We start from the raw sequence: 27,158 nt of genomic DNA, 5'->3' as shown, positions 1-27,158 counted from the left end.
GTGAGAAGTTGGACGGTCCTTGCCGTGTGAACCACGGCGAGCTCCCTTGTCTTGGCTCGGATGAGCCAGTCGTCCAGGTAGGGGTAGACGTGGATCCCTTCGCGGCGCAGCTGAGCCGCCACCGGTGCGAGGCACTTGGTGAACACCCTGGGTGCCGACCGTAGACCGAAGGGGAGGGCTTTGAACTGGTAATGCCGCCCTTGGACCACAAACCTGAGGAATTTTCGGTGCCCCTTCAAGATGGGAATATGGAAGTAGGCATCCTCCAAATCCAACGACGACAGGAAGTCTCCTTCCTCCAGCTGACCCAGGACGTGCTGGAGGGTGACCATCCGGAACTTTTGCGCCTTGATGAACTTGTTCAGACGTCGCAGGTCCAGGATGGGGCGCCATCCCCCCCCGTCTTCTTCTTCACGAGGAAGTATCTCGAGTAGACTCCGGAGCCCCGAAGCCTCTTTGGGACGAGTTTGATGGCGCCCTTCTTGAGCATCGCCTTCACCTCCAGGAGAAGTTGAGGGACGTGAAGTTCTTTCCTGGCCACGGTGGGGACGCGCGGACACTTTCTTTGAAACTCGAGCGTGTGGCCCCGGGCCAAGGCGTCCAGCACCCAACGGTCAGTGGAGATGGAATCCCACACGCTGACGAAGCTCGCCAGCCGGCCTCCCACCGGGGTGCTTCGGTGGGGGCCCGACCCCCCGGCCGGTTCAATCCTGCTTCGACGAGGCTTTAGCGCCTTGTCCTTGGCGACGACGGCGGGGTCCGCCAGGCTTGCCTCGTCCTCTGTAGGCCTCCTGAGATGACGAGCGGGCCGCTTGACGGTAGGAGGAGAAACCGCCGCCGGAACCTTTGGAGGCGCCCTTGCCTCCGCTGCTCCGAAAGGGCTTCCGTCGTCGTTGCAGAACTCCAAGGGCCCGGGCCGTCTCGGTGTCCGCTTTAATGGCCTGAAGGGAATCGTCCACCGTTTTCCCAAACAGGTTGTTCCCATCGAAGGGCATGTCCAGGACTCTGGTCTGAACGTCTTGACGGAAGTCCGTAGCCTTGAGCCATCCACGCCGCCTAAGGCAAACGCCGTTGCCCAACTGGCGGAACCCAGTGTCGGCGATGTCCGTCGCAACGGTAATGGCGTGGTCCGAAGCCACCTCACCTTCCTGCAGGATCTCCAGGGCCTCTGCCCTCTTGTCGTCCGGCAAGAAGTCCAGCAGGGGAGCCAGTTTGTACCAGAGCTCCCTGTCGTATCGGGCCACGATAGCCAAGGCGTTGGCAGCTTTAATCGTCGTCGCTGCAGACGAGATGACTCTGCGTCCCATAGCGTCCAATTTCTTTCCCTCGCCGTCCGGTGGGGAAGTCGATGTGGAGGCCGCACCCCCCCCGCTTTTTTCCTGGCCGCCGCGGAGACGACGGAGTCCGGGGTAGGCTGCGCCCGGAGGCACAGGGGGGCCGTGTCCGGGACCCGGTACTTTTTCTCGTACCGGTCTCTTCTAGCTGGCGTCGTGGACGGGTTCTTGAGGAGGGTGAGGCCCTCATCCCAAATGTCGTCCAATAGAGGCACCGCGAGGACCGTCTTCCTCTTGGCCTCGCGCTGCTGATAAAGGAAACCTTCCTTCTTCTTCTCCTCAGGGCAGAGTTGGAAAAGCTCGGATGCCCTGGCGATCATTGAGTGGAACGATCCAATCTCGTCGGGCGGAGAAGCCCTGGTGGGAGGCGACGACGGTACATCCTCGTTGTATACCTCGTCGTCCGTACCCGTCGCTGCCGTGTCAGTCCCCGTATCATCCCCTCGGGTGGACGGGGAGGAGGGCTGGAAGGGGCGCGACAGCTGAAAAGGAGGTGGAGGGTGGATCCTTCTTTTCTTGGTAGGGGGAACACCAGAAGGTCCCGGTTCTGGGTCCCCCGACGGGAGAGGTTCCGTCGGCAACGGTAGTCTCGTCCTTATCTCAGAGCATAAGGACTGTATAGCCAACAAAATGGCCGCCAAGTTGTCTCGCGGCGCTGGCAGAGGGGAATCCGACGGGCGAACAGGGGCCCCGTCGGTACCCTCGACGATGTCGTCACCTGCGTCGGGATCCATCCCGACGGGCCGGTCTTCTTCCACGCCGAGGCCGTGGCTTAAGACCTCGACCAGCTCCTCCTCCGAGGTTGAGGCCGAATCTACGACGACGTCCTGCCCCCCCCTTTTTCTTCCCCACGGGGGATTTCACGGGGGTCCTATCGATGGGCACAAAAGAGGACTCCCTCCGAGGTGGCAGGGAGACTGAGCCCCGAGGTCGCCACCACTGGTGTAGCCTCCACAGGCTGAGCCAGGGCCGCCGCGACAGTTTCGATAGAGGGCTTGGCCGGATGGATTAAGGCCTTCACCACCTTAGGTGCGCTCACCGCCTTATCCTTGAGGGGGGGGGGACACTGCCTCGCTCCCCCTCCGCCTTCGAGCTCGACCGGGGCCTCTCCAGGAGCTTCGCCGGGTGCTCGGCCTTCCTCTTACCCGACCCAGAGCTTTGGCTCGTGGTTGATGGTGCCGGGGAGGGTGCGCCCTGCCTGGCGCCCGTAGAGCCCGACCGTTCGGCGCTCCCGGTGCCAGCGGACTCGCGGTGCTTGGCCTTATGTTGGACCCCCGTCGCCGGGGCGTCCTCAAAGGTCTTAGAAGACCGCTCGGATTTCTTCCTCCTCTTCTCGCCGGTTGGCGAGACGTTGATGGCGGTCCTTCATGGTCCGCTCCAACATGTTGCCGCAAAACGCACAGTTCTTCTCCACGTGCGTCTTGTCCTCATGTAGGGAGTAAAGACAAAAAGAGTGTTCGTCCTCCTTGAAGACGTTCTGCAGCTGACATCCAGGGCAGACCCTGAACAGCTTTCCGGGCGTCGAGCTTCCCTTCTCCTGGGCCATGGCCGGGCCTGAGAAACTTCTGGAGTCCTCCAAAAGCGTAGCTCGACGAAATCTTTACCCTTGGGGGGCGCAGACGAATCCGAAACGGGTCCCCGTTGATCGGATGGAGAGTCGGTGGAGCTTGAGGCTCTTTTGACCGAAAAAACGAAGTTTTTGAGAAAAAACGTGAAAAAATAGCACTAACGCTCGAGAGCAATAGCACGAGGATCCGAACACATGAACGTGCGGTAAAAATCTGAAGATGGCTGCCAGAGGCGGTGCTTAGGTAGAGGGCAGTCATTGGCTGTGGTCAGTATGACGCAGAGACCAGTGATTGGTTATTACTACGAAAGACAGATCAGAAACGAAACTGATACTGGTTTTTTCTTTACCGAGGATTCCCAGCCTGACGACGGGGAATATTCATGAGCATGTGAATCCATGCCAGACCCCATGCTGGAGAATCAGGGGCACTTCCGAGAGACTGAACAGCTCCGAAAACCATGGCCTGGCACCATGGAGCTATTAGAATGATGAGGAGTTGGCGAGACTCCTTGATTTTGCAAATTACCCTGTGAATCAGGGGAGTGGGAGGAAAAGCGTAGGCTTTCATGCCTGTCCACTGGAGGTGAAACGCGTCGCCCAGAGAGCCGGGGCCCTGACCTTGCCAGGATGCGAACTGGGGGCACTTCTTGTTGTGCCAAGTGGCAGAGAGATCCACCTGGGGGTGACACCACCTGTTGAAAATCTCCTGAATAACGAGGTAGTGTAGCTGCCACTCGTAATTTTCCGCTCCCTGCCTGCTGAGCCTGTCCGCTTCCATGTTGGATTCCCCCGGGAGGTGGACTGCCATGAGGTAATTGTCGTTTTTCAGGCCCCACTTCCACATGCTGATCGCCAGTCTGCACAGATGAGGGGATCTGGTGCCTCCCTGCTTGTTGACATAGTACATGCTGGTCGAGTTGTCTGGATGAGGACAACCTTGCCCATGAGAATTGGTAGGAATGCCCTGAGCGCCAGCCAGCTCTAGCAAAATGATGTGGTATTGGCTCTAGCAAAATGATGTGGTATTCCTGCTCCTGTCGAGTCCAGGTGCTGTGGACCAAGGGATGGTCCAGGGTGGCTCCCCAGCCCTCGAGCGAGGAATGCGTGATGATGGTGGCCTGCAGAGAGGGCGGCCAGAAGGGCTTGCCAGTCCACAGGTTGCAGTCTCTGGACCACCAAGTCAGGTCCGGGTGGAGAGATGGAGGAACGTTGATCATCTCGGATTGAGAGCCCTGCTCCTGGTTCCATGAGGCCGCAAAGTGCAGATGAATCCTCCTCATCCTTAGTCTCATGTGCGGAACAGCTAATAAGACCGCTGCCAGAAGACCCAGGAGATGTTGGTACCACCATGCCAATGTCACTTCTGTGCTGAGGAAGGGGGCGGGGCCCTTCTTGATGGCCGAGATTTTGTCCTCCGATGGAAATACTTTCTCGGAGCACATGTCCCAGATGAGGCCCAAGAATGTCAGTGTCGGCTGCAGCTGTGACTTCTTGAGATATTGAGAGAAGCCCAGATCGTGCAGTGTTTTTATAAGGGCATGGGAAGAGTGGTGAACCGCTTCCGAAAATGTAGCCCTGACAAGCAAGTCGTCGAGGTATGGGTAGATGTGGAGGCCCTGCGCTCTGAGGAAGGCCGCCACCGCATTGATGAGTTTGGTAAAGCCTGGGGGCCGAGTTGAGGCCAAAAGGAAGAACCTTGTATTGAAAATGGTAGCCCCTGATCCTGAACCGTAGGAAAGAACGATGGGGCTGCCAAATCGGGACGTTTAGGTACGCGTCCTTCAGATCCAGGGAGCACATCCAGTCTCCCCTGTCCAATGTCTCGGTTATAAAAGCTGGCGTAACCATCTTGAATTTGTGCAGGGGTATGGAGAGGTTGAGGGTGGAAAGGTCCAGCACAACTCTCAGGCCCGCCTGGTTCTTCTTCTGAATGGAGAAAATCCTGGAGTAAAAGCCAAAGCCTCGCTGGGAGGCTGGGACTTCCTCCACTGCCCAGCTCTCTGCCCAAAGAGTTGCTGTCCCAACCTGTGGGAGTGGAGGGGAGGAGGGAGGAGGGAGGAGAGGCTGGGATAGGAAGGCGGTACCCTGTGGATACTACAGGGAGGATCCAGAGGTCTGAAATTCTGGCACCAGAAAAGTGCATGGCGGGCAAGCCTACACCCCACCGGAGACCGGAGACACGTGGACCCAAAGGGGTGTGTCATGCCTTCGTTCCCTTGGAGGCTGTCGCTGAGTAGGGGGACTGGAAAAAGCCTTTACCCCTCCCCCCTTTTTGTTGCTTATGCCAGATCTGAGACGGCGAGCGGTCCGGCTGCCTGGATCTGCATTCATGGAAGCCACGGAACCCTCCAATCCGAATGACTGGAATGGTGCTGGAGGGGTGCTGGACGGGTGCTCCTTCTGGCGCGGCGGCCATTTTGTATGGCTGCCTGCCACGTGTTGCTCGGCCCGCTGGGCCCGGCCCCCTCCAGGACTCTTGTGTGTGGATCACAAGGCCTACCCTGCTGCTCGGGCCTAGGCATGGTAGGTGTGACACCTTCGACCCGGGGGTCGGTAGAGCTGCATTTAGATGCCCCCTCAGACGTATTGCTGGTAATAGGGTGTAGCCCCTCGGCCATGGTGCCGGTACAAGGGTGGAGCCCCTCGTGTGAAGACCCTGTAAAAGAACCTTCTGGTCCCTCAACACTGTCACCGGGAGGATCCAAGGATCCCTCAGCCCAGAGACCGGTACCTGCAGTAGCCTCGGTGCAAGTCTTGGTAGAAGGACCTGACCGGACCCTTCTGCGCAGGAGAGTTCCTGGGAAGGAGTCTCCCTTGCGGGGTGCAGTGGAGAATATTGGCCCTACCTTGGACCTGGTTCGATGCTTCACCAAGGTCTTGAGATCCTCTAGAGGCGACTTTTGGAAGAGCTCCCTCCACCTGGCTAGTCTGTTCTCCAGTGCTTTTGAGGACAGCGAGTCACACGCTGAACAAGATTGCCAACCGTGGTCTGGGCCAAGGTAAAGTAGGCAGAGGGCGTGGGGGTCTGAAGTTGGAAAGATCCCGTTGCAGGATGGACACCTGCTGAAACCTGCAGAAGTCGACATGCGCTGTGGAGAAGTATCCGCGCGTGGATTTACATGGCGGAAGCCAAACACAGGCGCGCTGATGTATTCGGCCTGTTCCCATCGACACGGAAAAGGGGAATGAGGTATGGCGCAAGAGGGCAGAGTCAAGGCAGCGCATGCTCGCTGGGCCACATCCCCCACGCACGCCTCTAAATTTAAAGGGGAAGAAGGTTTTTTCTGGTGAAAAAGGTTCCGTCTCCAGTCCCTTGGAAGGGACGCCCATACAGTATGGAGGAAAGGGGACGGGACGTAAGAGTATGTGCGGCCTAGTTGTTGGAAGAGCGAAGCACCAGAGTGGGACATTTAAATATAAGAATGAACTACAGCTGAGAGGAGACGCTGAACGAGTAGTAGAGGTAGAAGCAGTCTGGAATTCCGGGCTTGCCTCAGAAGCCGAAGGAAGAGTCCCAGCTTAAGCCGATGCGGGAAGAGAAGGAGGGCAGAATTGTAGAGCACGCAGCAGGAAGTGACTTTGTGGACGGCTACGGTAATGGAAGCCCAGCTGAATGGGAGACTAGCTCCCAACCCAACGTGAGCTACTTCAGTGAAGAAGTGGATGCAGAGACCAAACAGATCTCTCGGAGCTCCGGAGAAGAGCTGTGGAGACCGCTGGAGTTAGGCAGGAGCTGGCAGCAGAGGGAACGGAATGCAGAAGGTCCACCACAGAATCAGAAAGTGAAGCGGAGACACCAAAGAATCCTGGTGAGCTGAACTGAAGCTAAAAGGTAACCCTGGTGCGCTCCGAGGAGGACTGTGGGCAGTACCCAACAATTTTGAATACCGAACACAAAGTTAACTGGCGGCAAGGGTGCAATCCAACTTTTATGGGACGGACATCAACTTGGGGAAACTTGTAATCCACATTGCCCACAGCCAGGAAGCAGTAAAGTAGCAGTATGAAGGCGACAAGGGCGCAATTTCCATTTTATGTGACACCAACTTGGGTAAACCTGTAACCCATGTTGCCAACAGCCAAAGGGTTATCAAGTAAGTAGGCAGCCTGGGCGCAATCCTTTTTCAGGAAACCAGTTTAGGGGAACCCGTAACCCATATTGCCAAGAACCAAGAGATTATAAAAAGAGGCAGCCAATGTTCAGCATGCTTCACAAGGGATACTGGTGTGAAGAACTTTGGCACAAATATTGCCAATAAAACCAACTGTAGTTGTAGAGGTTATCTTCCTGGCAGGCGAGTATACCAGGAAAGATGATGATGTTTTGATTAAGTGTGGTTTTGGCAAAAAAGTGTGGTGCAAAGAACTTATTAACTTATGAACTCTTATCATTTTGACGAACTCTGACATCACCAAAAGGTAGTTGCTGTGCTATCCAGATACAGGCGTTTAATGTGAAAAATTAGTGTGATGTGCTAATAATTGCTTTGCACGCTGAATTGCCTTGGTTTATTAACTTGTGTTTTGTGAAAGAGACATTTTCCTTACCAAGAAGGACATTGTGAAGCATAACAACTGTGTGTTTACGAAAGAGACATTTACTTTGCCAAGTGGAAGGATGCAGGGGAGGAAAGACATTTTGTGTTGAACTGAACAGAACTTTGTTGAATCAGAACCTTTCCAAGGATATTCCTGTATTTATCTAGGGGAAAAAGGTCCAAACCCTAGTCACAAGGAGTATTTTCTAAAACCTATAGGTTTGAACTTTTACAGTTTTGTTGAATTGAAGACAGCCAAATATTCCTGGTATACTTTTGTTGCATGTATTCGTGTAAGGGTCAGAGAATTTTTGGACACTAGATAATTTTTCTTTAGTTTGTTAGGTAGGGACATATTCGATGGGATAGGAAAAGATAGGCGCTTGTCTCACCTAATTTTATTTGAATGCATGGCAAACATTGAGAAAACGATACCTTTGTGTCCGTCTAGGATTTCTGACCCCTCACAATAGTCTCCTGTAACTTCTTTGATTAGTCTTCTTAAGTTCCTCAATTATGTTTTTGAGTTTTCCCTTGTCTCAAGTCCCATTTTGGGGTTTCCTTCTCGGCTCTACACTCTTGGGCCTGTGTCTCAACGTCTACTTGACGATTAATCTTACTTTGATATCCTTTCTCTCTTAGGTAATAACAGTTCCAATTCTCTTGGTCAACTTGACTTTGTATCTTGCCCAATTGCCTAGTTCCTCTGAACTGTGGTTTATCGCTTCCTTTCTCTTTATTAATATCTTGGTCTTGCTAGTTACTTCCCTTCTTTCCCAGGGTATTCTTATGCATTGGGTTTAGCTCACGTTTTTCAGTCTTTCAACAATCGTTCTCTTGGTTCACAACCTTTACAGTTACTTTGTTCTAAAGCTAACTTTGTTTCATAACTTCTACAGAGACGAGCTAACTGGGGTTTATCATGATTCCCTTGAATCCTCACAGGCTTTCCTGTCTCCCAGTTACCTTCCTTCTTGCAAGAGAATGTACTCTGAAGCTTTCTTCCTCGGGAGCGTTTTAGTCTCCGTCGTGGCCTGCGCCTTCTCTTGTCTGGCGACTGTCTTCTCTTGTTCTCCTGTCTCATTACAGTGTCGCAGGCGTGACCTCTTGCCAGTGGTATCAGCAATGTTATGCGGAGCAGTTGTCTACAATGTACTTCCCTCCATGGTCTCGCCACCACTTGTTCCTGGGCTTCTGGCTCGACGGGCTCTCGTGCTGCAGGTCCACCGCAAGTCTGGAGTCCCATACTGCAGTGTCCAGCAGGTTTGAAACTTGTGTGCTTCCTTGTTCCCATAATCTCCAAGAGTTACGTATGTTGGGGCCTCCCCCAGCTTACGTCTGTGGTCATCTCTCTCTTCGCTCTCACCTCGGTCTCCTTCCTCTGGATGTGCTCACCAACATCCTCATCCCAATGAATGGGGCATTTTGAATTAAAGGGACATGATCCACTTGCATAGAATAACTATATCCATTAGGAATTTGTTTGCCCCAGTTCTGATACTTTGTAGTTTCAGGCATTTTCATGCTATGCATGGCTTGAGGAAGTTCCTCACATGAATGAGAGTCTTTGTCCCTAAAGTAGTACTCTCTCCCGGCGAGGTTCCACTTGCTTCTACCCCTATGGAGGGTATTGCAGAGCGGGCTCACCTCCCCAGCCTCATGGGAGAAGGGACGAATTCCCTAGGTGCGTCGAAACACACACTAATATATATATATATATATATATATATATATATATATATATATATATATATATATATATATATATATATATATATATATATATATATATATATATATATATATATATATATATATAAATGACAAGCCTTTTGTTTGGAAAATATCAGCAAAATCTGTCCAAAGTCAAAAGTTATTAGCAATAGAATTTTCGGATTTCCTATGGCTGCTAGGTATCACCTTAATGATGCTTTGCAGCAAAGAGGCAGAGAGGTTTTTCAGAAATAAAAACCTGCCATTTTTACCACAAATAACAATGGACTTGCTGGATGTATTTGGATGACATTTTTCAAGTAATAAGTTCGTCAATGGCTGCTTTAAACTGGACATTTCAGGAAGAATACATTAAGGAATTTAAAAGTTATTAAGAAATCAACAACGCATTTTGTTTTCAGCCTACTCCCATTCCTTTTCCCATAGAGAAAAGTGCAGTTTTTGAACAGTTGTGGCATAAAAACCGCTGGGCAGATTTGGATCAAATTAGAAACTACTTGGCCACAATGCACTGACTTAATTCCCTTGATTGGATGGGTGGGGTAAATCCATCCAGTAGCTTGTAAAGTAGTCGACAGAGAAGGGGGTTCCCCCTGCTCCTTTAAGCTTTTATATCGGCCTTGGTGCTTTGATTGAGAGAGGCTAATAACAACTTGCTGGAGCCGTTTGGATGACATTTTCCAAATAAAAAGTTTGTCAAGGCCCTGCCTGCATGCACCGCGGGACTTGAGATTTTGGGAATACGTTAAAAAAATGAAAATACAATGCATTTTGCTTTCAGCGTACTCCCATCCCAATATAATGTACACATAGTAGTACACAAAATTATAATAGGAATGGACAGAAATAGAAACATGTTGTATACAGATTGTTAGGAAAATGCTTAATGTACAGATTTACATTTTCTATTGTCCTAAAAATAGTATATACACTGATTTTTTCTAAATGAGAAGTGTTAAAAAAACATGTAAAACAAAGTACATGCACTTATGTATTATAAGAATTCCAAGTATGGTTATTGTAAAAAATATGAATACTAATACTACATAATACACACACGCATATATACAAAAGAAATTAAGCTTAGACATTGAAAATGTACTTTTAAACATGTAATGGGATTTGTTTTCTTTTGTAAATTATGACTTTTTATTCCACTGTAACAGGCTACATTTTGTACTCATATTTTGATGTACTTCAAATTGTGGATCACTGGATCATACACTAAATTTAAAGAAATGACAGCTCAATAAAATGTACTTGGAAAATATGTATATATTTTATGAAAAAGAAAATAGTCCTAAAAGTTGAAAATGTAATTAATGTAATTGGTGCTTTTATCAGTCAAGTCACATATGATATGTCGGATGCCATCAGTGATGTAATAAGTGATGTAATAAGTGATTTCACCAGTGATGTAATCCCTGGTGTCCTCATTGTGGTCACACTCTGTGCAACAGGGGCGAGTAGTTAAGGAGGCTTTGTCCGAATTGTCTGCTGAATTTCAAGGGTTGTGTTGCATTACATTTTCACCTTAACGTCTCTTTAATTACCTCTCTCTCTCTCTGAGTGTTTGTTTTATGTAAAACATCACTACAAGCCTTACTAGCACACAAGCAATCATACTTACGTATAACCATCCCTGATGAAAGGGGCAGGTGTAGCCAATGAAAGATGTTCCATTTTTGGTGGGATGGCCCATGGTGGTGGGTAAACACAATGGTCTGGTATCTTTAAGGACAGGAGACACTGGCTAGGCAGCACCTTGAGAGGCGCAAACATGGAGGAGCCAACGAAAGGCTGTAATGTGGGAAACCTGTAAACATATGAAAAGTCCTGCAAGAAACAAGACATGCCTAATTAGTAAAAATACAGAAAGGTCATATTATACCATAATAAGTTCAGCGAATATAAACAAAAATATACAAATTCTTACAAACTTAAAGATAACTTCCAATGAGGTCAGATTTACAAATGTATAGCTCCCCCTTGCTTTAGCAACATGCAAACCTTCGACAAACCACTTAAAATATCATTCACATCTCAGTTATTGAAAACAATTCAATAAAGCTTTTGAACGGTCTATGTTTTGATGAAAGAAAACTGTGCCAGTGTATAAAATGCCCGAGAGGTATTAAGAGTTACCAACTGAGTGGAATAGGATCGCTGGCTGGGAGAGATGGCAAGGGTTGCTCAAGGGAAATATTAAATGGCAGATTTCCAAAAGGCTAAGTGGCAAATGATAAAATGGGGAGAGATGGATAGTGAGAATGATAGTTGAAAGAATAATAGGATGAATTTAAAATACAAAGCTTAGTGGAGAAACATGTGCGTTTTAGAGGGAAACTGTTGCAAATAAATGGATGCATTAATTAGTCGAAGTTGCTGGTAGAAACGCTGAGCTGAACGGTGCTGTCAAAAGCACACAGACTTTGCATATATTCCTCCTGCAGAAAGGATGTCCAACTGTGGGGCTTCTATGAAGAAAAATAAACGTAAATAACGTTAATGAACACAGAACATACGTGTTTGTGAAAAAAAAGGGAGGGAGTTTAGCTGCTAGAATGTACAGTACTTACCAAGTATATATATTTGTGCCACCAGTTGGGGGAACATTTAGGGGTACTTCGGCACCAGGTCCCATTTCTGGGTCAGGGTTGAGAGTGGTCATGAAAGTGGTGCGTTAGGGAAGAATTCAATTTCTGTGTGTTCTGCTGACCTTTTAGGGTCTCCTAAACTTTGCTATGTCCTTTATTTTATTGATCTCTGACCTAATTGTGAGGCCAGACAGATTTCCTTTGAAGCACACCCTGCCACAGCAACCCCTTTCAGTATATGGTCCCAGGAAGCCCATAAGGCCTCAACCCTGGCTTTTTAAGCATCCCATTGTTGCCTGAGGGGCAATAGCTCACTATTTGTTTTAAGGAATAGCTTGGTCGCAGCTGTCATTTATTTTTGGTTTCCCCAGGGATGCAAGGTAATTCACTACATTGGTAGCCTAATGTATCCTTTGGGTAAACGTTAAGGTACCAATGTATATGTTTAAGTCCTACACCGCTGCCATTTTATTTTCAGCTTCCTTTGTTCAGACAAACCACAAGGCAGGCCTAATCTGGCTGTTGTGCACACATGGAAAGCCCAGCCATGCACACTGTTATAGCCTTTCCTGGCCCTAAGATAGCCATCACACAGGGTTGCTCCTGGGAGTTTGGCAGATTTGTGGGGCCCAACCTGATTGGCTGGTCGCAAAAAATATTTGCGCGACAACCCTTTGACCGATTGGTGGTCTGGCTTCGATCATCCCACGAGAGAGTGGGGATCTCTCGGGTGCGACCATCAGCCTGCCCATAATTTTGTTGGATATTTGGAAGACGACCAGGTTTACTTACCTGTTGGAGGATTTTGTGCCCTTTGGGACACTGCAGCATTTGTAGGACCAGTTCTGACCTGGGCTAAGCATAGGGTCCAAATTTCCACTGCTCGATTACCTTCCTGGGCCTTCATCTTCCTGTCTTGACATTTTACTGTTCCTGCCCGTTTCTATCATTTAGGTGTCCTGCTTTGCTGTTGAAGTTGCCATCATCTGGAAGGGTGTTAAAACCCCAGGCCCTACTAATCTGAGCCCTTCTGATTTGCTTCCACCATCATCGCCATCTTAGGACCATTTCTGCTGATGGGCTGCGCTCCATTGCTTGATGATCAACTGGAAGCTGCCTTGATCAGGTTCTTCCATCCTCCTGGAGCAACCACAGTTATTCCTGTGACTAGGCTGGTGGGTACCACTCCCGAGAAAATGTGGATTGTTGTTTTGGACGATATGGGTTGTCCACAGGTCCAGGGTATCAAGCCCTTGAGTGAAGGTATCCTACAGTTTGCTCTGTAAAAAGATCCGTACTTACCAGGTTATTTTGTTTCAATGGAAACATACTTACTGCTAAGTACGTTTTCGTACCACTCTCCAAAATCACCCTAGGGGAAAGGCTAAAAGGCCGGACAAGAAAGAGAAACCAAATCCCTCCTAAACATGGGGAGCATGGTCAGAGAGACGAGGCTCAACTTTCAGGCAGGGGTAGAAGGTTGACAAAGTGGTATAATTAATCCAGACACACATCTAGGAAAAGCGCTAGATAGATGGACTGAAAAATATATACTTTAATGAAGTCACACATAATGCTATCCGTTCAAATAAGTACTTTAAACATTAATACACCATTATAAATATACCAGTATATGATATAGTAATGCCTATAAAAGGACAACTATCCTTAATATCTGTATGTGGGTCCTTTGCGAAGGACAAGCACCCACATAAAATAACAGTGAGGGCAGGATACCACACAACTCACCAAGCTGCTAAGAACCTAGAAATCTGCACAACTGAGGGCAGTGTCCTAAAGACTCATCCCAGCCCATAATACTTGCAGAAGACTTTAGACCTCTTGGCCAGCACCCAGCACATATGGCAGGGTGTGGGACTAACAAAAAAACAATTTTATTCAAAGGAAAAATATATGTACAATCCCCAAGTCCTAAAACACAATCCCCAATACATTTACACCACCTAGGGCCTTACCACAGTTTTAAAGAACAGTTGCCCAGAACAATGCATTACAATGGCACAAATTAGTTTTGCAAAATTGATTAGCTGAAATTGGTAAATACAAACAAAAACTTATTAGCAATCCACCCCAAACTATTAGGAATTTGGATATCCCTATTTTCAAGGGGGTGAGCAGTTAACTACAATACAACATCAATAAAGGAAGAATCAACGGTTTCTGTGTGTGCCATTTTTATTCATCAAGTTAGACTATTTTTCCAGTGTTTGGCATAAAAGTGAAATGCCCCAAACAACGGTTCATTGAAAACTGGGGAAAAATAAGGACGGTAGGGCTACAATGCGTTTTGAGATGTGCTTGGCGTACATCAGTTCTTTTTGGGTAAGCTATGCCTTAACTCGTCACCATGAGCAGGACATCTAGGTGTTTAATACTTTTCAGTGGAAGTTTAATGTTTCAGCTCCTCTCTGGCGACATACCCCTGGCTCTATTTCTCCATTTTCATTATAATTCATGGATCCCACAGGTGCCTCAGTTTCTCAGCTCCAGGAAAAGAGGGCCTTCAAAAATCATGTTCAAATATCCCCAAATGGGTGAGGACCAAGGCCAGATGAAGATGTGTCACGGTTTGTGGGGTCGGTTTCAACATGTTTGGGGACGCCTTCTTGTCAAAGCAGAAAGAAAGTCACCCGTGGGTTGCATACATTATGGAGACAACAGGCTTAATACACACATTATCACGAGACGACTAGCAAGCAGGGAGCTGAAACACTAAACGTTCAGGAAAAGCTATACAATTTTTGTCAGCAATGGGCTAATGTAGAGCAACCTGTGTGAAAAGGTGAGGTGATAAGACCGCTTTGGTATACCGCAGAGGCCCGGGGGGTGATGGTTTGAAAGGCTCCAGTGAATGCAGCTTGTAACGTGTTCACTGCAAAATGCACATTTCAAGTTCCGAATGAAAGCAGTTGCCATGTCCTAAGACTCCTGACTGCCAAGAAGGTCCCCCTTAGGTTCAGACCTCTTTAAAATGAAAAAGAATGAAAGGCCCAAACGCCGTCCTTGGCCATGACAGCTTCAGCCGGCCCTGCTTCAACCACATTTAGGCTTCATTTAGGCCTCATGGACTGAAGGCTGTTATTAGTGCGGGAGAGACTGCTAGCAAATGGCTGGGAATGATATTTTCCCCTCTGATCATCAGGTGGGAGAAAGAGGATTCCCCAGACATTCGGCAGCACACAGCCCTGCACTGATAACCGCCTGCAGGCATAAGGCATTCTAAATGTTCTTTGACAGGCGGGATCACTAGTGAATCACTGCAGGCCCACGCTCCTAAAAATATTTAAAAGGCAGCCTTATACCTGCAGGCTGTGCAGGGCTTGCTGGACGGCAGCGATTGTTCCTCTGCTGCGTAGTGTTTCCCCTTCCCCAGAATAGGGCCCCATGAGGCTAGTGGTAACACTCCAATCAAAGGAATAATCATTGCCATCCAAAGTTTCAAAGACATGGTCTTAGGCCCAGCCCTGGTCATTGGGCCAGATTTTCCCAGATCTAGGATCCGACAAAAAAACATTCTCAGAACCAGGAAATCCATTAGCACGCTTCAAGTATTTTAGTGTGTCCGATCTGTTTTTGTTGCAGATGGTACAGGTCATCAGGATCAAAGACCAGAGACTCACCCACTAGATCACTGGAACGTCTCAATCAGGACACACCTGAATTAGCTCGTTAGTAAACGCTCATCCTTCCTGCCTTAGGTTATTTTCCATTTGTTAATTTATTAATCTACTGAAATGGAAAGGTTTATTTATGGGGGTGGTGCTGGGGGGGAGGGGATTGGGGGCGCGGGAAAGCTCTCCTGAGTTTCTCTCCCTTAAATCACCCCCACCCCAATTCGCTGGTGGAATCCCACATTTATTAATTTACATTTCTAGCACTGCTTAAGCCTGCAGGCTGTTTTATCATTGGGGGGGCTGCACAAATCCTGTGTACTTAGTGCTCAAGATAAGATGTGGGAGTATTTGAAAGTTGTGATTAAAATTATTTTACGGGAGTAAAAATATAAGTCCAATTCCCAATAAGAGTATTTTTTAAGCGAGTAAAAATGTGTTAACTGAAAAATGGAAATGTTTTTGTAATATTTATTTCGTTGCACCTAGTTATTCGTGCACATTAAAAGATATATAAGGGAGACTGGAGGAGGGTTAGCACCTTAGCACTTAAGCAGTATGCACTTTATGATAAACGTTCAATGATGAATGTTATTGCACAATGCATTTAAAGCATTGAGTAAAGGTATGTTGCACTTTAGAGATACGGTATCCGGCGAACAAACGGAAGGATTGTTGGATTACCCAATATTGGTCGCATATACCATAATGAGACATGGAATAATGAATTGAATTAAGAAATGACCACCTGGGTGGCATTATATATATATATATATATATATATATATATATATAATTAAAGCAGCCGATGTATGCCATTATGATTACTTTATCAGGGAATATACACAGACCGCTCCATAATAATATATAGTAGGTATGAAGCCTGTTACAAGATGGCCGCCCGCGTTGTAGGACACACAAGTTCTTTCTTTGTCGATTGCCATGTCTCCTTTCCATGTCTACTGTCATGTCTTCATGTATTTTAAACAAGGTGGTGGTAGTAGTGATTAGGTGTTGTGAGCAAGCAGCAAGTTGTTCCGTGAAACACGTCAACTATTTGGGAGTGCCGGGATTAAAGGCGGCCGTGAGCTATGGAGCCATGATTTTAACCAATAAAGAAGATATACGAAATACACTGGTATCCTGAACCGAGGGAATATCTTTGGAAGGAGAGTGCTCCTCAATAACTGGCGATCAGTCGGCCTTTGGGAAAACATTAAAAGATATATGTGTACTTCTTCCAATCAAGCAGTTAAAATAGTAGTTTCTTCCTGTACTACTGGGCCAAATATATCCAGGGAGCTGTGAGGATGAAAGCAGGGGTGCAAGATTCTACATGCCTTTTTTTCGCATTTTTTGTTGGGAGTATTGTTACTCCCCATTTTAGTTTTTTTGGGAGTATTTGCCAATGTTTAGGGTGTAAAAGTGGCTGTTGCACCCCTTAGCTGTAGGGCGGCCCGCACTAATAACACAGTCGAATGAGGCTTTAATGTTCTTTGGAGCGCAGCACTGCAAATAAATCACTGCAGTTCTGTTAAGACATTAACAGGGCCGGGTGAAGGTGAGCAGGGGCCCATTTCAAACTTTTTGTTTGGAGCAAACTGCCAAGACCTGGGATCAGAACCAACCGAAGAGGTTTATCGTCCATTTCAAAATGATGCTTGGGTCCCTCTCTGCTTAGAGTGGAGGAACACAGTAATAAGCACTCAAGGGGTGAATACATTATTATAATGGAGACCAAAAACCAAATCATGCAACAGCCACCCAGCAGGTAGCTCAAACTCTAAACCTAATCTAGTACTGCTTCTTTGTCAGCAAGAGGCAGACTAAGAGAAACCGGAATAAAAGGGCAATGATTGTGATAAGCCCACTTCTGTATACCCAGAGGGAAGAGACAGCCTGAAGGGCTCCAGCAAATGCAGCTTGTAACAGGCGCCCTGCAAAGCGCACTTTTAAAGCTTTAATGAAAAGAATATGTTACTGTGTCAGGAGACAGCTGACTGCCAACATGAGGCAAGTTGCTGAGGCGATCCTCCTCCCCCGAGGCTCTTTTCATTTGAAAAAGTTGAAAGGCCATGACACTGTCCCTGGACATTAAAGCCTTTTCCTGCAGGCTATTTAAATGTTCTTTAAAGCACCGGACAGCAGCGAAGAACTGCTGTCTCGCGTTTCTGAAGACATTTAGAAAGCACTATGCCTGCAAGCTATGTTATTGGTGTGGGAGCTACACCGCCCCTGCACCAAGGACATAGCCTGCAGCCAAAAGCCAACGCAGATGCCTACATGTAACTTGTCAGATTCCCCCAGTGACGCATACCCACTGGGCAATTTAAAGAAAAAAAATCTGTGGTGTCAAGATGGTTGCCGGCTATAGGTAGACACGGCGTCAGCAGCTTCATCCGCCAAAGTGTCTCACATGGTTCCCCACCACCCCAGGACAAGGAAGAACACCCCCAGTGCAGCAGAGGCACAGCGCTACCAGTGGGCAGCGCTACAGAAGGCATAAGGTTGCAAACAAATTAGCATTATCCTCCGAACCGCACACACGCATTCCTTTCCGAGAGGCCTCTGAGTGGCTGTGGCGGCATCCAACAACAGCACCTCCCCCACCGCCCTTGGGGCGGCGAGGCGGTTTAAGTGTGGCTGAGTGCGTGCACGGCCGCACCAACCTGACAGAGCACAGCTGCGGCGGGGAGCCACAGTGAACAAACCCATTAAGCCTGGAAGTGTTTTAGTGCAGGGGGGAGGGGGCGCATGCAGTTGGCACAATTGACAGGGGTAACAAGTATGACAGTAATGACAATGTCAAAAAGGAGGAGGCCAAACAAGATGTGAGGTGGAAAAAGTTTTGGCCACAAGCTTTATTATAACAGAAGCCATGGAGCAAAAGAAAACCAACCATCATAACAAAATAACACAAATATATTTTGGGGAACAGAGGGATCAGGTGAGCGGGGGCCCTACTCCCACGTAGGGCTAACTCAAGGCTGATCACTGCCACTCTTCATGCAAAAAGCTTGTGACGTTGCATGGACCCAGCGTGAGAGCTGTGTCTGGTATATCTTCATATACTTTATACTTGACTTCCATACTGTATCCTTCCTGTTTTTTCCCATGCAAGCTGGAGAGGTATATGCCTTTAATCTACTGTTGTGCGCTTTTCCACGCTTTGAGGCATGTGCATACCTTCTTATCACTCTGGTGACCCACTTGTGATGTTGCCCCCTGAGGGGCGTTATTAATTATCTATCCTCAGAGGTGGATTCTGGAGCTTTGGCTTGCCTTCCACTTGTCTTCAGTTTTTGGGCATTGTCCTTCCCTTGTACCCTTTGTGGTGCAGTGCGTTAGCCTGTTCCACTGTGTTTAGGCATCCTTTTTGCTCACTGATCCACTTGTGATATGGCCCCTATTGAGGCGCTATTACTTTTCATCTTCAGAGGTGGGTTCTTGAGCTTCCACTTGCATCCAACCTGATCTGGTTTTGGGCATTTCCCCTTCCATGTCCTCAGGGTGAAGGAGGGGGCATCCTGACTTTCCCCCCGCTGCCAAGTGCCCTTCTTACACTTTTAAGGCATGTTTTGGCATTCCCTTTGCTCATGATCCACTTGTGTTTGAGCCCCTTGTCAGGCGTTATTGATATACTTCTCCCCAGAGGTGGGTTCTTGAGCTTGGGTTTTAATATCTGGGATTACCGTTCCCTCGAGCATGCTCTAATCCAGTCTGACAATTTGAATTTGGTCATTATTATTTATTTGTCCCTCTTAGTCGTCGTTCTGCCTTTATGGATACTTGTCTGATTTTTTAAATGTTGCATGCTCCATTTTTAAAAGCTTTAATACTAAAGTGTTTCTACCTGGCCCCTTCTTATGAAGAGCTTCCCGAAATTTGGAGGGTGGGAGGGAGGTTTTATTTATCTGCAGCTGGATCCCGGAGTCCGGTGCTGGAGCCTGTGCAAAGGAGAGGAAAGAAATGAGATGGACTACCTTGCCTGCCCTGGTTATAGGCTGAACTGGCCTGAGGGCAAGGGAGCCCCCTCTTTGAACCTCAAAAGACCCCTGCCTCCATGTCCTTCCGGATGGGAGGGGGGACCTTTGATGTGAGGTGTCAGGAGCAGGGACTACCTGATATCACCTGCCCCTGCGACCACTCTTCCGTAGCGAGAGCCCAGCAGTCTGTGTCCGCATTGTAGTGGGGACCTGGATTCCCTACTACTACCAGCATGCTAATTGGGCAAGCACCTAAAAGGTGCTGCCCCAGCCAGACCCACAGCAACCCCACCTCCCAGCTTACGCCCCTGGGTCTTCCATACTGGAGGACCCATGTTTATAAGCCTGGAAGTGTTTTAGTGCGGGGCGTGGGTGGGGACATGCAGGTGGCACAAGTGACAGGGATAACAAGTATGACAGTAATGACAATGTCAAAAAGGAGGAGGCCAAACGAGATGTGAGGTGGAAAAAACTTTGGCCACAAGCTTTATTATAACACAAGCCATGGTGCAAAAGAAAACCAACCATCATAACATCATAAGAAAATAATAAATATATTTTGGGAAACAGAGGGATCAGGTGAGTGGGAGCCCTACTCCCAAGTAGGGCCAACTCGAGGCTGACTCTGCCGCCCCATGACGGGGTGCTGCCTGGCGGCCCCTCACGTCCCCACAAAATTAGTGAAAAAAACTAAGAACAGTCCCTTGCTGACAGGGTGCAGAAGATATCTCTGGTAAAGATGTCCATGTTTTCAATGGACAGGTGGACCCCGTCGCTGCAGAACAAGGCCTTGTTGTGCATGGTGATCCTGTGCTTTATAAATTTCAAATCTGAGAATAAGCAATAATTGGCCAATGCTTTGTTTAATTTGCGCCTAGAAATATCCATGGCCTTGTTGGACTCTGCACCTTGCCAGTGTTGGCACAGGATTATTTTGGACATCATGACTTACATGTGGGCGATGGATCCGAGGGAGGTGCAGATTTTGGTCAGGAGTGGCTTCCTGCCCATGGATGGCAAGTCATTGCCACAGAGTTGGATGATCAGGAAATCCGGGGTGGTATGGGGGGAAAGGAGACCCCCAGCAGGACGACCAGTTTGTCATGGAGGTCCCCCCAGCGGATGCCGGGTTTGCCCCACCAGTAAGTGATAGTAGCTTGGAAATGCAGGCCTTCCTGTGTTTCCACGAGCCATCTGCTGGCTCTGGTGATGAATGAGTGACCCACGATCCAGGCAGTTTTTAGTGGAGGGTTCCCTGTGTGTAAAAGAGGGGGAGAGGGTGAGAGAGGAAATCTGTTAAATTAAGTCATTTCTGATGTCTTTCTTGTATGCCCCAGATTTCCAGCCTCCTATCCCCTTTATTGCTTTTTTGCTTTTTCTTGCAGCCCCCCCCCCATTTAAGTGGATGTTGCCGCACCTATCCGCCCAGGTCGGGGCGTTTGTTAAGAAAAGCCCTGGTGTTGCAGATGGGGGCAGTACTCTGTCTCTTCTATACAGTATAGACCAATAATTATCCCTTTGCCCATTTGGGCTGTTTTAGATCTGTTACGTTTAACTGCCATTGGGGGTCATTACAAGTGTGGCAGTAAGGGGTTACGAGGTCCCTTACGGGACCCACTAAGGCCGGCTGGTAAAACCAGCCGTCCTTAGCAGGAGCCGGTAAGGGACCAGGGAGCTAAAAATGGGCACGTTGTTAACAGGCCCGTTAATAGCTCCCTCCCCATTCACATTGAGTCCTATGGGGGCTCGAATGGGGATGGGTATTTTGAATGGGGACTTACCGGGTGCTCCAAGGTTGGAATGACCCAGTAAGTTCCCATTCAGGGAACCCGGACACGAGTTTGGAGGCAGTCATGGCACTAATAGCACCATGGCTAACTCCAAACTGGTAATGACCCCCATTGACTCTTTACTCAGGTTGTCAGCTACATCCAGCCCTTCCTCAGAACAGGTGTTCTTGGATGCAATTTCGCTAATCCTGAAGCCCCAAAGTAATTGAGTGTAAAGGCGGCCTTAAACAAGGTAGTTTTGTATGAATTATTGCATACTTTATACAGGGTGTCTAACAGGGTTTTTAATTTAGCAAAATTAAGAGGGCGCCTGGTGTCTTTTTACCCCTTTCAGTTTGGACCACCCTTTCAGCGCATACCTTGTCTATGCGCTGTGTGTGGGATCAGTGGCCCCTGACAGTCTAGTGTAGTAGGATACTGCTGCCAAATGGGAGGATGCATATGCCGCCTTCTTGTTGTGTTTGAAGACCCATTCCATGAAGTCATTGACATGGCTCTCCTGGATGTCTCTGATGTTGGTGACTTTTGTAATGTTGCCAAAGTCTGTCAGGCACTTACTGTACATTTTTGCTGTTTTTTGGGCCAGTGCCTTCTTGGCCAGGTCCCCCAAGATCCCCCTGGGCTCACCTGTTGATGTGTGGTGCCTAGAGTTGGTCCCTGCCGTACTTTTGCCTTGGGGGTTGGTGTGAGCAGGGGTTTTCCTCGGGGAGCCTGCTTTAGGGGGATGGTGTGGTCTGCCTTGTTTTATTCCAAGATTTCCCACACCTCCTCTGGTACAGCTGTCATCTTTGCTTCTGTCTGGGGATTTAGCGCCCTGAAAGTGTGGAACTGAAAACAGGACAGTGCGTTAGCGGCCTTGTTTTCCTTGCCTGCAATGTGCCGTCCAATTATTACAATGTTGTATTTCAGACTACGTTTTGTAATTCTTTTGAACACTTTCAATACCAGAGAGCAAGATGCAGCACCTTTGTTTAGCACGTGTACCACAGCCATATTGTCTGACCATGTCACCAACTCTGTATTAATCAGCATGTCCGTCCCCCATGTGTATAGTACCATCCTTATGGGAAATATATCTAGTAAGGTAATGTTTCTGGTCCACCCCCTTTGCTTCATGCCACGTCAGTGAACAGGGTCTTTTTTCTGCATCATTATAACTTTCCCATTGAAGTTGCTAAGGAATGACTCCGATATAGCTAAGTCTTGTGCTATCTCTTTGACCAATCTAATGTGGTGGTGCTGCTTGGTTACAACCCCTCATTCTTAGCTCTAGGCTCCTGTGGAAAAACCTGCCTTGTGGCACAATTCTAGTTGCCAAATTGAGCTTCCCAGCTAGCAACCATTTTTTTAAGGGTTGCCTTATTTTTTTCCTGTCATTTTCTTTATTGCCTTTAGCAAGTTGGGTATGCAGCATTCTTCCACGGAAGAATCAATCTCAATCCCAAGGAAAGAAAGGGTGTTGGTAGGCCCAACAGTCTTTTCTGCTGCCAATAGGACACCTAATGTCTGCATGATTTCGCTAAATGTTTGGATAGAGGCGCTGCACAATGGGGACCCTTCTGGGCCAGTAAAGAAAAAAATCATCCAAATAATGCACTATTCTTGCCCTGGGCATGGCTTTTTGCAGTGTCCATTGTAAAAATGAACTGAATTGTTCGAAATATGCCCAAGCAATGGCGCTGCCCATGGGGAGGCATTTATCAAAATAGAATTTATTCTCAAAGTGGAAGCAAAGCCACTGGGATGCACTCTCATGGACCGGCAACAACATAAATGCTGACTTGATGTTTGCTTTTGCCATGAGAGCGTGCCTCCCCGACAATTTCACTAGATCCACAGCAACTTGGAAGCCCTGTCCCAGAAAATTCTTGCTGCTAAGTCAGGGTATTAATAGTTTGTGAGAAAAAGCCCTGTTCCGGGTGTGCGTGAGCCTCTCTGGTTAGTGTGCACAAAACCATATGTTGTAGTGTGCTGCAGTGGATGAGGAGAATAGGTGACTTCTCACACTCACCTATTTCAAAATGCAATTTTTGGAGAAAGTCTCCTCAGTAGCCAGGCTCACTTTCCCAAAAAACAGACCAAGAAATGTCATATGAGCCTTTGAAGTGCTGGGTTTATTTGTCCAAAAAAACATAAGCAAAAGTGTATCATCCACAGAAGTAAAATATTGCATATAATTTATGTTCACATATGGGAAAGGGACTGATTTTTCATATAATTTGCGTTCACATGGATGCAGTTTCAATTTGAATTTAAAGTATGCAACACCACGCCAAAGTGCTTTCACATAGGTACAATTCCTACTGGATAGCCGCCAACACGTGTTTCGACCCTCTGGGGTTATCTTCAGGGCGTATTATACTAGTTATGTCATTTCAAGTGCAAACAACTCAAACATCAGTTTGTCAAAAAATCCATTCACCAGTTAGACAACTGCAGTTGGTAGGTAACACAGAAGGAAAGAAGTCGTACGTTTCCTGGTAGCAGACTAAGCTAGTTTCAAGTGCAGAAGCCTGAACTCGCTGCCAGTTCTAAAAAGAGAAAAGAGTGCTGTGTGCTAGCGTGACTAAATTAGTTTCGGGGCAATATTTTGTCAATCCAAAACAGGTCATAAGCGAGCCAGTCCTAATAGATTTCATTTAGTGCATGGTTGCGCGTGAATAGGTTGCTGCTTGAATGCAGACTGTAGGGACGCTGTGGTGAAAGGTCAGCTAAATCAGGGTAGTCTTGCAGCATTTGTCTACCTTCAGTGGTGAGGTCCCTAATTTATATTTAGTGGCTGTTTTTGGCTTCAGTGACTTTGAGGCTCGGCCTGGCAGAGGTGGGCGTGGTGCATTTACCACTGCCGTGTCCTCCGCCACATGTACTGCATTGGTATCTGTACCTGCACTCATCTCCCCATATGCATGACCCTTTATCAAAATACCAACAATTTGATGTGGTGTTCACTCTGGCCCCGCCTGAGTTACAGGTGTTTTGTTGACCCTAGGTTTGCCGGCCGGTCTTCTGCCCATCTGGGGCAGGCCTCCGAAAGGGGCGTTTGATTTATTAGTAGGAGAACTATTTCTCTGGTACCTGCGCTGCCTGTTATTCCCCCTCCTATTACTCCGAGACTCGTGCTCTTTATTATTTTGTGTATTGCGGGCTGAGTTCTCTTTTAAAACATGAAATGTATACAGTTTGGGATCTTCTTCCTCCCACCACAGGTCAGGGAATCTTTGCATTTTTTTTTCCCCTGTCATAATTCAGCCAGGATTCTCCCCCAAATGTATTATGGATTTCCAAGATCCAGTGATGGTAGGCAATCAATGCTGTGCCTTCTTCAGGAAATTTTTCTAAAATAATGGTGGACAGGATTTGAAATTATGCGTCCCAATTCTGTATATTCCTTTCCAATCTTGGCTTCTTTGCTCTCTCTCTCTCTTCTTCTCTCTTGTCTTTTATTGCAATGTCAAAGCCTATTACCTCATATTGCAACAGGGAGAACATTTCTATAAATCTCTCTTGCCAAATCTTTAACTATGCACTCAATATGCGATGTAATAGTCTTTTTTACACTCCTATTCACATTTTTGCCAGCTGTGCGCCTCCCATATTTGTTCATCTCCGGGCCTGGTGATTCAATATTGCTACTAGGCCCGACCCAAGCCTTGAGGTGGCCTTGGTCATCCTCGCTCCCTGAATCAGACTGTCAGAGATGTCCTTGTTGCTGGAGCTGCTAGAGTCCTCCCTGTGTCTTATCTTCTTTTTCCCAGCGACCCCATGTCTGTGCTATTTTAAAAATTGTTCCAACATTGGTCCCAAATAATTTTTCACAGTACCCGATTTAGCTTTTCTTTTGCTGCCGGGATGGACATCTGCTGAGACTGGCATGCTGCGAAACATCAGAGTGCCGTTTCTTCTTCGCCGGCTGCTCCTGTTCCGCTGGTTCATCCTCATTTTAATCCTCTTCCTCGGATGTTGGCCGCTGCTAGTTCCGCCATTTTCACCTGAACCAAGTCCATGCCGTGGACCGCTTCTGCTTCTTTGGCCCACTTCAAAAGCAGATTCTCCTTGAGGGTGAGGGTGTCGGCCATCCTTCCTTCTGGATTGTTGGTGGGCCTTTTGGATTCCTTCTGTGACCTATGGCACTTGTGCTTGATCCTGCTCTGAGTCTTCTGCTGCAAGATCTAGTTTCCTTTCCTGGGCCCCTGGGTCTGCTTATAAAAGACAATTTTGTTGCTGGCAAACGTTCGCTGGCTGCGGTTGGCTGTTTCTGAGCTGCTGCAGCTGTGTGTTCTCCACAAACTCTTGGCCCAGTAGCCAACCCACTGGGGCTGCTTGTAGTGTTCCCCACAGTTGTGGAAATGGAGTTGCTGAGGGACTGGATGTCGATGCGTTTTCTCCTCTGTCTCGTGTTGTGCAGTGCTTCAACACGAGCGTTGCTTTTGCTCCTGCAAGTTATTTTACTTTTCCTTTGGTCCAGTGACACCTTTCCTTGGTAAAAGGTCCCTTAGCCTTTGCCCGCAGTACTAAGTTAACGTGTGCGGTCCTTCTGTAGTTCTGTCGCTGTAAAAAACAAATCTCTTAGTGTTCAGCTTTTGCAATTTTAGTCCAATTTACGAATCGTTTTCCTCCACGTTCAGCTGCTCTCTGTCATCCTGCTTCCAATGAAAATTCCTCTTGATCAGTCCTGCGCTTGTTGACGGTTACTTTGTACTGCCGACCCTGCTTCCTTTGTTCTCGGAAGCTCTGCAAACCTGCAGACGTGCTGGAAAGGCTGGGGCACTGTCAGTCGTCTGGCCAGTGTCACTCGCAGTGTTTTGTTTCAACCGAGCACGCTGCTTTCCTACGATTCTCCCGGGCCGCCTTGTGTGAGGCCCTGGCCCCTGCTGACACTCCCTTTGCTGCTTTGGAGAGCACTGCCGCCTTTTCGGATGTAATGGAAGGGGCTGGGGTAGCGTCCGTCTCTTCACCAGTGCTGATCAGGACACACTGTTCCTCCCCAAGGCGGTCCGTTCTTTGTTCTTCCTTCTTTCAGCTGGAGTATCCGATCTGCAGCTGGATCCCAGAGTCTGGTGCTGGAGCCTGTGCAAAGGAGAGGAAAGGAATGAGAGAGCCTACCTTGCCTGCCTTGGTTATAGGCCAGAAAAAATGGCTTGAGGGCAAGGTAGCTCATCTTTTTTTTAATTTTATTTGCTTTTATTTGGTTCTAAACAAATAAGGTTTATCACTTAAAATTGGCATTAGGGTCATTGTACAACCAAGCAAATTCCACCTCTCCCACTCCCTGCCAGGTGAAACATATGAAACAGTTATAACCCCACAAAGAACGCTTCCCCCCCACCCAGCACCCCCTAGCTCTCCCCCCCCCCCAAGACAAGGTTCCATCTCTTCATTTACACTTTATCCTGCCGACATGTTTATGCTGTACACGATTCTGTTTCCTAATTAATCCATTTATCATCACAAAACGAACATTTCTTGGCTACAGTGATTACCTATCTCACAGATTGCCGGGCTTGCTCCTCTCACTGTTCCTATGGTAAAGTCCGAGAGTTGGTTTCTCGCTTAGGGTCTTCTGTGTCACGCCCCATATGGAATTTGGGGTATACTCATTTGCAAAGTCACTCCACGTCTCATTTTCAGCTGCTCCGACATTGAGGGCTGCAGTGATCCTTTCCATTGTATAAATGTTTGTGGCAACTCCAATCCACTCTTTCCTGCTGGGTAGTTGGCTCGCTTTCCACTTGATCACCAGGCAAGCTCGTGCAGCAAGGAGCAAGGGAGCCACAATTCTGTTCACTCCGACCACCCCGACCCTCACTTTCTTCCAGACCAAACAATATCAGGAGAGGTGTGGCCTCCCTGGAAATCCCATCTACTTGCTTAATCCAACCCAGCACTTCATTCCAATATACTTGGAACCGGGGACAGACCCACCACATGTGCCAATAAGTACTTCTCTCCTCACATAATCGCCAACATAAGGGACTCG

The 27,158-nt window shown here is 47.8% G+C and overlaps 1 protein-coding gene across 1 annotated transcript in view; it reads right to left on the bottom strand.

Annotated features, from left to right (window-relative positions):
* Positions 1-27,158, bottom strand: part of MED13L (mediator complex subunit 13L) — a 2,324,591-nt gene that overhangs the window by 748,161 nt on the left and 1,549,272 nt on the right. Inside the window, exon 16 of the mRNA XM_069619219.1 lies at positions 10,807-11,012. Within this exon, the coding sequence (XP_069475320.1) occupies positions 10,807-11,012 (206 nt within the window). The remainder of the gene's footprint in view (positions 1-10,806; positions 11,013-27,158) is intronic.

This window comes from Ambystoma mexicanum, chromosome 10, assembly GCF_040938575.1.
Source record: "Ambystoma mexicanum isolate Mex_15411 chromosome 10, UKY_AmexF1_1, whole genome shotgun sequence".
Classification (NCBI taxonomy): domain Eukaryota; kingdom Metazoa; phylum Chordata; class Amphibia; order Caudata; family Ambystomatidae; genus Ambystoma; species Ambystoma mexicanum.
Note: the sequence above shows the minus strand (reverse complement) of the source record. Positions and strands in the feature narration are given on the sequence as shown.